Consider the following 16,358-nt stretch of genomic DNA (forward strand, 5'->3'; position numbering starts at 1 on the left):
TATGATCTTGACCATGGACAATTTAGGCTAACTGAAGGAAGAACGCAAGGTGGGCTGAGTGATCACCTTTCTCCCATGCAAGCTGACTTTTCAAACTTGACAAATGACTAAAACAGATTAGGCTTCATCAAGGCCGTCCTAACTGAGATCAGTGACATATCCAGGATGTTTACTCAGCTCTACGCTGAAATGCAGAGCCAGTTGCAGTGATGCCCTGGCTTTGCGTTTGTGATCTTGCAACATTTACCTGGCTTCGTGATGAACGGTGGCTGTTGTCTGCGCCAGCTGCAGTGATTTCTGGCTTTGTGTCTTTTGTAAAATTCCAGTTCTGAAGATATTTACTTACTTTTATTGCTGACACTGCTCGTTTTGTTCTCTCTCTGTGCATTATATTTGATGTTCATTTTTTAAATGGGTTCTTTTTGGGTTTCTTTGTTTTGTGGCTAACTGTAAGGAGATAAATCTCGAAGTTATATAATACATACATACTTTGATAATACATTTACTTTGAACTTTGAGCCTCAGCTTCTATTCACACATTACTCGAACTGCTTTGCCCGTTAGTGTTGAGTTCATTTATTTATTTCATGATACAACGCAGAGTAGGCCCTTCTGGGCCTTCAAGCCACGCCACCCTACAATCCCGATTAACCCTAACCTAATCACAGGAACATTTACAATGACCAATTAAACTACTTGGTGCATTTTTGGACTGTAGGTAGAAACTAGAGCACCCGGGGAAAACCCATGCAGCTCATGGGGAGGGCATAGAGAATGGCACCCACCCCCCACTCCTGGCACTTCTCCTTTGCCACCTGTCCCGCACCCATCCTGCAGCGCTCCACCCTCACCATTCCCAACACTCCCGTCAGATTTACAAACTCTCTCTCTGCTCCACATTCTCACCCTATCTCCCTAACCCCCTCCCCCTCCCCCTCTCCCCCCCCTCACTCTCTCCCTCTCTCTATACATATATACACACAACCTTCCTTCAGAACTACTGAACATCATTTGAATAATATGTTTACAGCAAACAACTTTTGGAGCAATAAATAATACTACTTTAAAAATGAAATTAGAGTTAATTTGGTGATTTGCAATTGTCATTGATGTAAAGGGACCGTTGTAGTGTTCACTAACTCTTCACTGTTTCAGCAAAGAAAGTGACAGGAAGGAGCAAGAGTACCAGGAATATTTCAAGTTAAAGGAGCATCAGAAACTTTAGCCAAAATTAAAAAACTCTCCTGTGATGTGAAACTGGATTCGATCCCCAGGAAGTCCCGGCTGGAATGTTTCCCTTTCAATGATGCTTTGGAGAAATTTCAGTATCCATCATGTGCAGCAGAAATGGCTCAGATTTTACTGTCAACAGTAGAACAATGGAGCTCACCACTGACCTTATTCAAAAAGATAAACTGACTCTGTTGTGTGACTTCCACTGTGTCAAGATGATTTACTGCTTCCACAGGCGGTTTAAGGCATGCAGCATCACCATGTCAAGAAGAGTTTAAGCAGCCAGCAGATTAAAGAGGTCTCACAGAGGGAAAAGTAGGAAGTAAGAAGAATTGTTAATGGAAGCACCCAGCCCTGAGACACCAGGTAAGGACCTTTGATTCTAAACAATTGGTTTTTGATCATTACAGAATGAATCTCCAGTGATGCCCGCTCTTTCCCCTTTTCCCAGCCATGATCCCCCTCTCCCTGGGCTCTCCCCACTCTCAGTCCACAATGGAGATCCATATCAGAATCAGGTTTATCATCATTCATATATGTCATGAAATTTGGGTTTTTTTTTGCAGAAGCAGTACAAGATTCAAAGATTCAAGGTTCAAAAAACTTTATTGTCATTCTAACCATACATCAGCTCTGCAGGGCAGAATGAGACAGCGTTTCTCAGGGGCAGTGCAATCATAACATAACAAACGCAACACTAAATAATAAACATAACAATAAGTAGTAAAACACATCAGCCACATGTCAGTTAAAGTTAGTTATAACTGTCCAGTGCAAGTTAAAAGTGTCCAAAGCAGAGTCAGGTGGAGCAGCTATTTAGCAGTCTGACTGCCTGTGGGAGGAAGCTGTTTAGACTTGTGGTTTTAGTTTTGATGCTCCTGTAACGTTTGCCTGATGGCAGAAGAACAAACAGTTCATGGAGAGGGTGTGAGGGGTCTTTAATGATGCACCGTGTCTTCTGGAGGCATTGACTCTGAAAGAGGTCTTGGACAGAAGGTAGGGAGACCCCAATAACCTTCTCTGCTCCCCTAACCACCCTCTGCAAGGCTTTTTTGTTGACAGCACTGCAGCTGGAGTACCAGGTTGTGAGGCAAAAGGTCAGCACACTGTCAACCACGCCTCTGTAGAATGTAGTTAAGATGCTAGTGGGGAATGATGCTTGTTTAAGCTTCTTCAGAAAGTGCAATCTCTGCTGGGCCCATTTCACAATCCCAGTGGTGTTCCTGGACCAGGTGAGATTGTCCGAGATCTGCAACCCAAGGAACCTGATGTTTTCCACTCTCTCCACTGTGAAGCCGCTGATGCTGAGGGGTGTGTGCTCAGGCTGAGACCGACTGAAATCGACAATCATCTCCTTGGTTTTGGTGACATTAAGCGTCAAGTTGTTATCCCTGCACCAGCTCTTTAGATGTTTGACCTCCTCCCTGTACATAGTTCCATCATTTTTGCTGATGAACCCCACCACTGTGGTATCATCTGCAAATTTAATGATCAGGTTCTCCTTGAATCTGGCTGCACAGTCATGTGTTAGCAGTGTAAACAGCAATGGGCTAAGCACACAGCCTTGTGGGGATCCAGTGCTCAGTGTGATGGAGTCAGAGATGTTCCTGCCAACACAGACTGACTGTGGTCTCTCTGTCAAGAAATCCAGAATCCAGCGACACACGGCAGTGCTAAGGCCAAGCAGCGACAGTTTCTCCACTAGTCTCTGCGGGATGATGGTATTGAACGCTGAACTGAAATCAATCTGCAGGATACTGGCATAAGTGTCTTTGTTGTCCAAGTGAGAGAGAACTATGTGCAGTGTGGTGGATATTGCATCCTCCGTAGAGCAATTTGGACGATAAGCAAACTCTAGAGGATCCAGCGATGAGGGGAGGCTGGCTGTGATATGAGGCTTGACAAGCCGTTCAAAACATTTCATCACTATGGGGGTCAGGGCAATGGGACGGTAATCATTCAGACATGCTACAACTGATTTCTTTGCTACAGGGATGATTGTGGAGGTTTTGAAGTATCTGGGGACAATAGCTTGACTAAGGGAGATGTTACAATTCATAAAGTTACTAGAGTACCGTGCAAAAGTTTCAGCACCCTATCTATATATATGTACCTAATACTTTTACACTGTAGTGTACCTATTTCAATTATGATCTATTCACTGCTCTCAGTGTGTTCTTCTCTACGTTTGTGGGAGTGATTGGGTGATGCTTTGCTGAACAACCCAATTCAGTTTGCAAGCATTTTCTTCAGCTATCAATTTCTTGCTCTTTAATTCTCAGTTGAATTCTTAATCCCACTCCTAAACTCATTGACCTCAGCTTCCCCAATTCTTCCAATAAAGTCAATAGAAAAGGGGAGAGAAAGACCATATCTACCAACCTGATGGTTTCCAGCCTTTGAGAATCAATGTCAAATTTAAGAATTGCAAATCATAACTATAACTCCTATTCTCCGTTTGTATTTACACTCCTTTAGATGCAATATTGAAGTTTCCTTGTCCTTTAGACTGTGCCATTGTCATTTCATCGTTCCTGCCTTTCATCCTATTGCTTCTCTTTTGTTCAATCCTCTATTTTCTTTGTCTGCTAGCTTAAAAATTGTTATAGATATAGCATGTTTTAGACCTGATGCAGAGTCATAGAAGTGAAATAATAATTCTTTATCTAACCCAGATTGTCTTGTTTATTTTCTCATATTCCCAGCATCTGTGTATTTATCCTATGCTTTACAGTTGTGAGTAAGGTATTTTTGTAACAGAAGATTTGTATGATTTGAGAAGTGGCTCTTTGTCAATTTATTTACCAACTGATTTTCTGGCCCAATAAACGTTTCAGAAAATTTCAGCCAACAGACATTAATTATGTGTTTTTATTTCATTAGCTATTGGCTTATTGCCGTTAGTCATTGCCAAGCTCACAGGGGTATTTACCAATTAGGTCTCCAGCAAGCAATTGTCAAGTACCACTGCTCCATCGACCAAAAGCTGAACTTCCTGGTGGTCAAACATTTTAATTCCGGTTCCCATTCCCATTCTAACATGTGGCTCCATGTCCTCCTCTTGAGACCGCCTTGCTGAACCGCAGACTGGGAGACCGCTTTGCTGAACATCTACGCTCTGTCTGCCAGAGAAAGCAGGATCTCCCAGTGACCACACATTTTAATTCCACACCCCATTCCCATTCTGACATGTCTATCCATGGCCTCCTCTACTGTAAAGATGAAGCCACACTCAGGTTGGAGGAACAACACCTTATATTCCGTCTGGGTAGCCTCCAACCTGATGGCATGAACATCAACTTCTCTAACTTCCGCTAATGCCCCACCTCCCCCTCGTACCCCATCTGTTACTTATTTTTATACACACATTCTTTCTCTCACTCTCCTTTTTCTCCCTCTGTCCATCTGAATATACCCCTTGCCCATCCTCTGGGTCCCCCCCCCCTGTCTTTCTTCCCGGACCTCCTGTCCCATGATCCTCTCGTATCCCTTTTGCCTATCACCTGTCCAGCTCTTGGCTCCATCCCTCCCCCTCCTGTCTTCTCCTATCATTTTGGATCTCCCCCTCCCCCTCCAACTTTCAAATCCCTTACTCACTCTTCCTTCAGTTAGTCCTGACGAAGGGTCTCGGCCTGAAATGTTGACTGCACCTCTTCCTAGAGATGCTGCCTGGCCTGCTGCGTTCACCAGCAACTTTTATGTGTATTCCTCCTCTTGTGCCAGGATGAGGCTGTCCTCAGGGTGGAGGAGCAACATCTTATATTCCATCTGGGTAGTCTCCAATCTGACTGCATGAATATTGATTTCTCCTTCTGGGGAAAAAAAAATTACCTCCTCCTCCCCTCTTCAACTATTCCTACTCTGGCCTCTTACCTTTTCTAAACTGCCTATCACCTTCCCCCGGATCTCCTCCTCCTTCCCTTTCTCCTATGGTCCACTCTCCTCTCCTATCAAATTCCTTCTTCTGCAACCTTTAACTTCCCACCCACATGGCTTCCCCTATCACCTTCCAGATAGCCTCCTTCCCCTCTCCCAACGTTTTTATTCTAGCATCTCCTTTTAAGTCCTGAAGAAGGTCTCGGCCCGAAATGTCAATTGTTTATTCATTTTCATAGATGCTGCCTGACCTGCTGATTTCCTCCAGCATTTTGTGTGTGTTGCTATGGATTTCCAGCATCTACAGACTTTCTCATGTTTATGAATTGTCCAAGTTGTAACTTTAGGAAATTTCAAATCAGTGTGTAAATACAGACTTGGGCACCACCCAATTTACATGATTACATAGCAGCTTTTGAAAGACCAGCTACAGCTACTTTATATTAAATAAACTGATGTGATTAAATAAAAAAACACACACATTGAGAATTATGATTTTGGCTTGCCATTTATTAATGGATTCAAACTGCAAAAATATTATTTAGCAAAACTGGATAAATAACATTAAAATGACAGTTGGCCACCATGAACAAAGTATGAGCATGCTAGCTTGCAAAAAGCCTTAAATTGCAACTGAACAGATATTATAATACATTAATAATATCTTGTACTGTATAATCATATTTCAACAAAAAGAAATGATTAAAACAGTATTCATATCATTTTAGGGAAGCTATAATATTGGGATTAATGCAATATGATCATAAAATTGACACTAACCTTCATCCTTTATTCATATTTCTTATAATCCTGTTAACATGTATCAAATACTTGCCATAATCATAGCAAAGTCTTTATACACAAGAAGATTTCCAAGAACAATGGTTTATCATATATACATGGAACAAATTTTTAAATGATATTTGTTGTACTATCAAAAATATGACAACCATATACAACACATATTGCAAATAAAAGCTGCATGATCTGTATTTATATGCATATGTTTAATTTCAGGATAACTTCACATATTCAAAATCAGCACAGTGACTTTCATGTATTCTGAGCAGTAAATAAGCATGACAGTCGGCAGATTAGTGCAATGAGGAGGATCGAAAGACAGACTACTTAATTGCATAATTTCAAACAGAACTGTACAAAACCTCATTCTCTCATTTAAATAAAAGTACAATATAGACTTGTAAAAGGCCAAAAGAAAGAAATTTATAAATTTAAATAACAATGTCTTCCCTTTCATTTACTTGGACTAATCAGACCAAATATTTATATTTGTTACTTCATATACATTATTCTCAAATAATAAAACAAATTTATTCATTTGCACCTTTTTTTAGAATTTCTTTAGAAAGAAGTGATGGAAATACTGACACTTTACCCTTACTGTTAAAAGAGTGAAAAAGTCCTGATACTGTGTAATATTCTTTAGCAGTAAATTATTGTGCAGTGTTGCTCTGCTGGAGCTAATTCTGGGTTCATGGATTGGGATAGATTAAAATGGCCCTATATAAATGGGCATCTCAAACCAGAACATGCCTGGGAAGAGGCTTTGTCTGTCATACCACCAATGCTACAACATGCTCACTAATGTTCCAAGCTAGACATTATTATGTTCTCAGTTGAGAAAGCAGCGACTTGTTTGGAAGATTTTTGATGCTTTGCTCAATTCTGGTGCCCACCCAGGATGAGCACCAGAATTGACCCAATAACCTCAGATTTTGATCAATAGCTGTAAATGCTTTGGATGTCTAAACCACAAAAAGGGTACCTATGTCCTATACTGAATAACTTGCAATCATAAAAGACTATCTCATTTGTTGCTGTTCTCCTGGAACTAACTCCCATGTTTATTTTCACTTACTCTGACGAGATTGGCCTTTTTAACCAAGTTGTTTTTGCAAGATAGTTTAAAAATAACTAGGAAATGTAAAGTGCTTGATCAGGTAACATGCTTGTACTTCTTTTTTTCCATTCTGTTATTCCGGAGTTATTCATTGAACTTTGTATATTTGTCAGTGTCAAAACTAAGCCTACCATGTAAAGACCTGATGGTTAACCAACACACAGAAAATGTTGGAGGAGGTCAGCAGGCCAAGCGTCATCCATGGAAAAGAGTAAACAGTCAATGTTTCAGGTGATCATCAGGATCAATGAAGTGTCTCGGCCTGAAATGTCACTGTTCATCCTTTTCCATAGATGCTGCTTGGCCTGCTGGGTTCCTCCAGTACTTTGTGTATGTTGCTTTGGATTTCCAGCATCTGCAGATTTTCTTCTCTTTGTGACGGTTAATCAAACCATGCTTCCTAACTTTCAGCTCCCTTACATTGTTTCTAGTCTACAATTAAAAAAATTGCACTAGTAACACAACTCTGATTAATTTTACAAACCCCCATCTTTTTACGTGTGAATCAATTTGTAAACATGTTCAGAAACAATGCCCTTCACTAATTGGAACCATGGATTATATTGTTCTGAACACAATCTAATCTGCATTTTCACTTCGGAATTTCACAGACCACAATTAATGTCAATGAAGTAAAAAGCAGTCCTCAATTCAATTTGCAATGGAAATTGATGCAATGGGAAACTGTATCTTTTAAATAATTTTAGTCACTTAGTGACTGAGGTGGATGGGATAATCAGTTTTGACCTTTTATAAGTGTTGTCCCTTATATCTTAATGTAAAATAAAAAAAGCACATGAAATGCATTAAAAATGAACAATATATAAGCACTTCATAAATGTAATATGAATGCAATATATCATCCCATATTAAATCTGTATTTGTTACCACAACCACTTTAACTGTATATGTTCTACAAATATTCAGTTGTGTATTGCACAGAAAAATAAGCCATTCACTGAGTACACTAGCAGTAATAAATGGCAGTATACACATGGTAGTGTGCTTTCAGATTTACTTGCTTGTTTGTCTGCAACTTCTCTTAAAGGTTGGGTGTAACAGCACCCACAGTTTAACAAAAAAAATGGAAACATTACATTCATTTTCATGCTTAATTAATGCATGCATCCTTCCCTAGGCAACTTCTGCACAATGGAAGCAGATCTTGTAAAATGTGCTTAGTTATTCTTGGGCATATTTATTCATAAGTAACCTTGGCATTTTTGCAAGTGGCCATTTAATTTAAAAGGACTGACAAAGTATAGGAATTTCTATCTGTGGGTATTCTTGATCACAGAACATCAAAGGCTGAAAATGTCCAAGTTAGAAAAGATAATTCACTACAGAATGCATATATTTAAGGTATCTACGTGATATAAACTAAAGCTGGCAACAGGAAGAGTTGTTTGGTGTAATGTTAATATGAAATGTTTTTTTCTTGAAAACATTTTAAAAAATAGATTGTTTTTCAGTTGTGTGCTTATTTACATATAAAGAAATCTGGCAATGCAGTTTTTCAATTCATTTTGTTTAGTAATGTAAAGGTCAATGTGTAAAAGGTTGCATGTGTTCCGAATGAGGAATATAATTGCAAATTAACTCTGCACTTGTATGTCATTTTTAAATATAGAGTATTTAATACTGTACAAATTTATATCTCTCCAAGTATTTTAAAAGAAGGAAACATATAAAGAAAGATACATTTGGTAATGAAACCCTACTGTACCCAATGTTAAACTTTTTTTGGATAAATATTTTCATAAAAATACATTAGCTAGACTGTACTGTATTCTAAACTTATAATTTCCAGTCTGGTCTTCACTTATTTTGCCTCATTCAACATAAACCTGCTTAAAACAGGCATTTAGATCTTGAGACATTTGATGGAACAAGTACTGACCTTGGGCTTATTGCCAAATATTTCTGCAAGAGAGAGGGTTGGCTTGCTTCACACAGGATTTCAATGTTACAGAGGCAAAAGGTGGGTGTGAAAGAAGTTTTCACTACACCAGATCCTCTTGAGAGTTGCTGGCAGAATGAGATCAATTTCTATACACTATCCCTTCACTGACCCTCTCGCCTTGCATTTAACCCCCTTCCACTCTGGCTATTTAACTATAGATTTCATGCTAGCATGGCAAACAGCCTAAAATTTGATCTGCCTGTTAGTAACAGGCTGCATGCAGATGGCAACCTGGCTTTTGAAGTGCCAGATGTCAGCAGTTCAGCCACAGTATTTATCTGGCTTTTGAGTCTCTGGGTTTAGATATACACTGCATTGTCCAGCTGTTTTGCAGTGTAAACAGAGCAGAAGATTTGTACTTTAGGTGCAAGTGCTTGAAATGGAAAGACTTTCAACAATTCCTGCATCGCTTCTATTTATAGCTTTCCTCAGCTTGACGAACAAGAAATGTAACTAGGTTTTATGATGTCTCACCTCACCATAATAAACACATGAAGGAATGATAATATTTATAGTACCTTTTAATTGCTAACTTACTGAGTTCCTTATGTTGGTGCAAGGAAGAAAGGGAAGGAAAGCAACTGAACCAATAGATCACCTCCCAGTGAGAATGCTGAGCAGTGTTAAGATCACTAAGGAAATCAAATCAATAGCAAGGCATGGTGTTTACCAACTGGAGTCACAATTGGAATTTGCAGAACAGCAAAACTAATGTGTTGCTTATTGATACTTAAAAATGATAGTCATTTTGTCAACTCTGCAGTTTGTGAAGGAACATAACTATGAATCATAGCTTCTGAACTATTGATATTTTTGAACTAATTTTCAATCATTTTATTGATTTATTTTTTATTGAGATACAGCGCAGAGTAGACCCCACTGGCCCTTTGAGCTACGCCGCCCAGCAATCCCCCAATTTAATGCTGGTCTAATCACAGGACAATTTCCAATGACCAATTAATCTTCAAACCTACGGGAGAATGTACAGACTTCTGACTAGCAGCTGTGGGATTTGAACCCAAGTTGCCTGAGCTAACCACTACACTACCATATTGTCCCAAAGATTTTGTATACATCTGTGAAGTGCATTCCTATAATACAGTAAAATATTAAATAATCTGAATATTCTGTGTTACCTTATGCCCAAACAAAATTAGTGGTCTATTAATTAACTGAAAATTACTTTAACATTGTATTTTATTGATAGATTAACATTTAAATATTGAAAATATACCTTCAAATTGTTTGAAAGACATTTTCTCTTATTATTTAAATGTAGTCCCTGGGCAACCAAAATGTATGTTATAATAGTTCTAGACACTACTGGGAAATGTTCTGACTGTAATTATATAAAATTACAGGTGCAAACAGTCAGAAACTCAAATTTGTGATAGGTTTCATGTTAGCAATTTAAAATAATTGAAGACTCTCACTTAGAGATACATAAGAAAATGCAAGACAAGACAATCAGCAAAAATTTTGCAAAGGTAGGCAACATTGGACCAATGTTATAGAATGTATTAACTAAGTAAGGGTGATGACAAGTGACTGCAGTAAATATGGTTTATGTGATTTTTCAGAAAGGAATTGATAAGATAATTACACACACACACACACACACACATAATCAAGAGGAAATCTGTTCACATACGTTAACATTGAGAACAATCAGCTTATCCAAAATGAAAGATGTGTCAAGGAATATTCTTAGGAGGACAGAAGTGAAACAATTGTTAACAAAGCACGTAAATGTTATGATATAGATCAATGGAAAAGTATTAAAATATGCAAATACGTGATGACCAGTGTAAAAGATATAGGTAATAGGTGAAGTTATATGGATAAGTTTGTGAGCAGATGACTGAAATGTAGAAGATGTTAAGTACAGGAGGGCTAGCAAAAAGAAATAGAACTCAAAGGGTAAGACTTTACATTAAATATGCAGGCAGAAGGAGCTTGGCAGTCATTAAAGGCATCAGTGTATATAGGTAAGGCTATTTAAAAGGCAAATGCAATTCTTTATTTTGCATCTAGAGGCACAGAGTACAGAAGAAGAGGTAATGATTGGCATATAAAAGACTTTTTGAGGTGCAGTTTATCCTGAAATGGAATTCAGGTGGGTCTTTAGAAGCATATCTACCGACATAAATTCCACTTGTGGGATATTCTACCTCCTGGGTCTTTCCCAGAGGTCTCAGATCAATTTCCACTTGAAAAGAAGAAAAAAACAACACTTAGCTTGCATGTGGGAAAGGATATTCTGCCAGCCTAGATGTCAGAAGGGATTACTAGCACACATTTAAGTAATATGTATATACCAGAAATGGAGGTGATCAGCAAGCCCTGTTGTAGACCTTCACTGAGAAGTGCACAGGAATCTGCTTGGAATGTCACTTTGCCTTCAGACTGGGGAAATTTGATGTCAGAGTATTCCAATGTGTGTTTATCCAGGAAGTTCCTGGCTGTGCTGTCGAAGCCACCAGAGTTCAATTCAAGCTCAGAAATGGGAAGTGGGAACAGGAATTGCTGCCGTTTCACTGACACAGCACTCCCTTGCCTAAATACGGAGCAGGAAATTCCCCATTCAATGCATTGCAGCTGATGCATTGCAGTGAGATATGGGAGTCACCACAGTTTTAGAGGTGGGAGAAATTTTAAAAAATTTTGGGTAGAGTCAAAATGAATAAAAAGTAACCCGATAGGCAACAAGATGATGAATTATTTTAAGTAACACTTACAATAGTTGACAACTAAGGAAAACTTAAGATATTCAGAGAGATTAAAACAATTAGGAAAACAAATAATATAGAGGTTTTTTTTGCCACAAACTGTTGTTAAAGAAGAGTACATACAGGAAGTTTTTTTGAAAACAATTGCCATATTGCTTAAAGAAGCAGCGGTACTGAGTATTGCAATTGGGATCTCGATTAAGGAGACATCATGCTGTCATTTTCTATATTATAACAATCTATCATGACAGGAGGAGAACCAGTTGCATTCCAAGTAATTGGGTGATGAGCTGGATAGTGAGAAGTAACTTCATATATTTTCCTTAAAAAAGAGTATTGTTTTGTATCTGCTGTTCACATTTTCTCCATATTTCTGAAAGTCAAGCAAATATCAGAATACTAAATATAGCTTTGGCTTTATCAGCATTAGATTTCAATTTTATATTCACTTATTTGCGAACTATATTTGCACTGGAGGTAAAGGAAATGCTTCACTGTTAATATTATGGTACTTGGTTCATGTTCAAAAATAATGGGCAATTACACTTTTATTCTCATTGGCTACCTAAAGTTTGAATTATCTCTCACGAACATTGATCGCGGGTGTTTATTAAGGTTACTTTGTCTGAAGAAGTATCAATCAGGAGTCACTTTTTCCACTTGGAGACGCTCATCAACCTACTCCATTTTCCCACAATTCCTACTCGGAAACAATCATTCCAACAAGTGAAAACATAGAACTTTGGATAAAAAGGCAAACACCTATACAAATATTATCAAAGCTGTGGCAATGCCATTTTAACAAGCATATAAAACTTCAGAGTTATTTAAAACCCTTCCAAAAGTCTGCCTGTAACTGAGGCAAGAAACTGGTACATAGTAATCAGGGAACTGATGTAAAGATTTGGTTGGTAGATTGGTGAAATGTGCTGATTGGCTGCTGGTCCACATGACATATCCATGAGTTTGAGGTTCCAGCCTCATTGAAATCAGATTGGCAAAACCCGAGAAGCCAAATGTTGTTTGCCAGATTAAGGCTGCCCAATATTGGGCTCAATCAACCAACAGCAAAGGGGTGAAGAAGTCGTAGTTGAGGCTTGTCTTGGAGGGAGGTTGGTTGGTCCCAGGGCCACATCAGCCCGGGTGATGTCTGTACCATGTGGAGGAACAGGAGTGACTTAAAATATAAATATACAAAAAGGAGAGACTTCTGAACAACAGTGTAGTATCATTAATCATATTTACAAAAAAAACCTTCAGTTTTGCCAAAGCAATATCCAAGCTCATAATATGCAGCTAACATTATAACACTGTAATCTTTTCATAGAAAAATATATCTATTATAGATGTATCACACCCAACCTTTTGAAAACAAAGCAAATGGTCATGCACATTATAAATTCACATTATTTAAAACTTAAAGGGGCATCAGATATTAATAGAATTTTTACAAAGCAAATGATATTTCATCAGTAGTTTCTGACTTCTATGTACATTCAAGATTCAAAATAATGTGTGATAATGACCTATTGTGTTTAAATAATGTTTTTTCAGGAAGTTAAGAAAAGATCGTAAATATATTCTATTCACTCAGTTAGAAATATCACATGACTGCTGATAGAAGTGTGACTCCCCTGTTACTATAACCTAAATACTTCCAAAGCGCAGTCACAAGCCAATGAAGGAATGGCCTCCAACTTATTAGTAATATTTTTCTAAACAACAAGTGCATAGCAAAATACAAAATAAATTTCTGATAATTTAACATACAAAAAATGTTTCACTGGCCTGTCAGCTAACAATTTAAAAGGTAAAAAACAAAATCTGTAAGGCAAACATATTTATTTGAAGTTGGCATAATCGGAGTGTATGTCAAGGAAATCTTGCACCACCTTGTAGCAGAAATCATATTGCTCCTGCAATGAAAGAGCAAAACAGTTTATTAAATTTTTAAGGGCTGCCCCAATTTTTTCTTAAATAAAATACAAAGATTATGTTTCACTTCTATTTTATTTTTGATTTAGGAAATCCAAAAAAAATCATACCAATGTCTGCACCATATGTGGTCGTTGCATTCGTAAGCTCTTAACAGTTTGGAAAACATCTAGAAGGCCTTCAGCTTTCACTCGTTCCAAAATGTTACTCAGTGCGATAAATGTACCTGTTCTGCCAGCACCAGCACTGCAAAATAAATGGATTCAAATCTCACTAAAGCTGTGGACTCACATAGGTCAAATTAATTTTTTTTTCAGTCTTATGTATGAATGAATACCTTAATTTACAGTATTACAATACTCAAAGTATCGTGGACCAAACACTGGATTTCATCAATTGCAAAACACCACATTCAGCCTGTGGTGAAAAGCAGGCAATTTCAATTATTTTCCCTAATGGTTTTTAAGATCTTAGTCAGTTAGTGAGAAGGGAGGAGGGAAGAGCAACATTGAAGGCGAGGGTGGGGATTGATTGGCTAGTTTGAGTCCTAAAATTATCATGTGGCAAACTAACACGTGATTTCAGTTGTTTTCTCTAGTATTTTGTGAATGAATTAGTTCCTATTAATTTGTGTATTATATTGTTCAAAATAAAGCAGGAATTTGAAGTCATCACTTTCATTTTGGTGTTTTGGATATTTAAGTGAATGGGGTTACGAGCTTTGGTGTCAGGCTGATAAGTCCCCGGGACCTGATGGTCTGCATCCCAGGGTACTTAAGGAGGTGGCTTTAGAAATCGTGGACACATTGGTAATCATTTTCCAATGTTCTATAGATTCAGGATGAATTCCTGTGGATTGGAGGGTGGCTAATGTTGTCCCTCTCTTCAAGAAGGGAGGAAGAGAGAAAACAGGGAATTATAGACCGGTTAGCCTGACGTCGGTGGTGGGAGAGATGCTGGAGTCAATTATAAAAGATGAAATTACGACACATCTGGATAGCAGTAACAGGATTGGTCTGAGTCAGCATGGATTTACTAATCTTCTGGAATTTTTTGAGTATGTAACTATGAAAATGGACAAGGGAGAGCCAGTGGATGTAGTGTACCTGGACTTTCAGAAAGCCTTTGATAAAATCCCACATAGGAGATTAGTGGGCAAAATTAGGGCACATGGTATTGGGGGCAGAGTACTGACATGGATTGAAAATTGGCTGGCTGACAGAAAAGAAAGAGTAGCGATTAACGGGTCCCTTTCGGAATGGCAGGCGGTGACCAGTGGGGTACCACAGGGTTCAGTGCTGGGACTGCAGCTATTTACAATGTATATTAATGATTTAGATGAGAGAATTAAAAGTAACATTAGCAAATTTGCCGATGACACGAAACTGGGTGGCAGCATGAAGGAGGATGTTATGAGAATGCAGGGTTACTTGGACAGGCTGGGTGAGTGGGCAGATGCATGGCACATGCAGTTTTATGTGGATAAATGTGAGGTTATCCACTTTGGTGGTAAGAACGGGAAGGCAAATTATTATCCAAATGGAGTCAAGTTAGGAAAAGGGGAAGTACAACGAGATCTAGGTGTTCTTGTACATCAGTCACTGAAAGCAAGCGTGCAAGTACAGCAGACAGTGAAGAAAGCTAATGGCATGCTGGCCTTCATAACAAGGGGAATTGAGTATAAGAGCAAAGAGGTCCTTCTGCAGCTGTACAGGGCCCTGGTGAGACCACACCTGGAGTACTGTGTGCAGTTTTGGTCTCCAAATTTGAGGAAGGACATTCTTGCTATTGAGGGAGTGCAGCGTAGGTTCACGAGGTTAATTCCCGGGATGGCGGGACTGTCATATGTTGAAAGATTGGAGCGACTGGGCTTGTATACTCTGGAATTTAGAAGGCTGAGAGGGGATCTTATTGAAACATATAAGATTATTAAGGGATTGGACACGCTGGAGACAGGAAGCATGTTCCCACTGATGGGTGAGTCCAGAACCAGAGGCCACAGTTTAAGAATAAGGGGTAGGCCATTTAGAACGGAGTTGAGGAAAAACTTTTTCACCCAGAGAGTGGTGGATATATGGAATGCTCTGCCCCAGAAGGCTGTGGAGGCCAAGTCTCTGGATGCTTTCAAGAAAGAGATAGATAGAGCTCTTAAAGATAGCGGAATCAAAGGTTATAGGGATAAGGCAGGAACTGGATAGTGATTGTGGATGATCAGCCATGATCACAGTGAATGGCGGTGCTGGCTCGAAGGGCCGAATGGCCTACTCCTGCACCTATTGTCTATTGCCACTTCATACATAGGTCTCTCAGATGATGGTAGGAAGATGACCAAAGAGCAGTTAAAGATGTCAAAACAAAATTAATCTCTCTGATATATGAAAACATTCAAAATCATTCCAAAATTATTGAATATTACTCAGGCCATTTTCAAAAAAAATGTTGAGTAAAAAAATTAAAACTAAGATCATTAGAAAGATTAAAATGAATATGTCAAATTGGTTAATAATTACCTTCATCATTTCTTCCCATTGAAGTCACTGCACCAGTTCTATGCAGACCCAATCCTACCAACCTGATTGTGATTTGATCCTACCCCGAGCACATCTGATTGTGACAGTGACCTCCTCCTTCCCACTCAGAGGAATCAAGTAGGACACTCAGAAGTGACCTTTTTTGTCTCAATATTCCTCCTGACTGTCAT

The 16,358-nt window shown here is 38.7% G+C and overlaps 1 protein-coding gene across 7 annotated transcripts in view; it reads right to left on the bottom strand.

Annotated features, from left to right (window-relative positions):
- Positions 1–5,611: 5,611 nt before the first annotated feature.
- The window catches only part of ptprea (protein tyrosine phosphatase receptor type Ea), a 302,508-nt gene continuing 291,761 nt past the window's right edge, over positions 5,612–16,358 (bottom strand). For all 7 annotated transcript variants that reach the window (XM_072239403.1, XM_072239404.1, XM_072239401.1 and 4 more), the window contains 2 exons: positions 13,768–13,903; positions 5,612–13,638 (listed from right to left, as the gene is read on the bottom strand). In XM_072239403.1, coding sequence (XP_072095504.1) covers positions 13,564–13,638; positions 13,768–13,903 — 211 coding nt within the window. In that variant the 3' untranslated portion in view covers positions 5,612–13,563. The remainder of the gene's footprint in view (positions 13,639–13,767; positions 13,904–16,358) is intronic.

The sequence above is a fragment of the Mobula birostris genome, chromosome 21 (genome assembly GCF_030028105.1).
Source record: "Mobula birostris isolate sMobBir1 chromosome 21, sMobBir1.hap1, whole genome shotgun sequence".
Classification (NCBI taxonomy): domain Eukaryota; kingdom Metazoa; phylum Chordata; class Chondrichthyes; order Myliobatiformes; family Myliobatidae; genus Mobula; species Mobula birostris.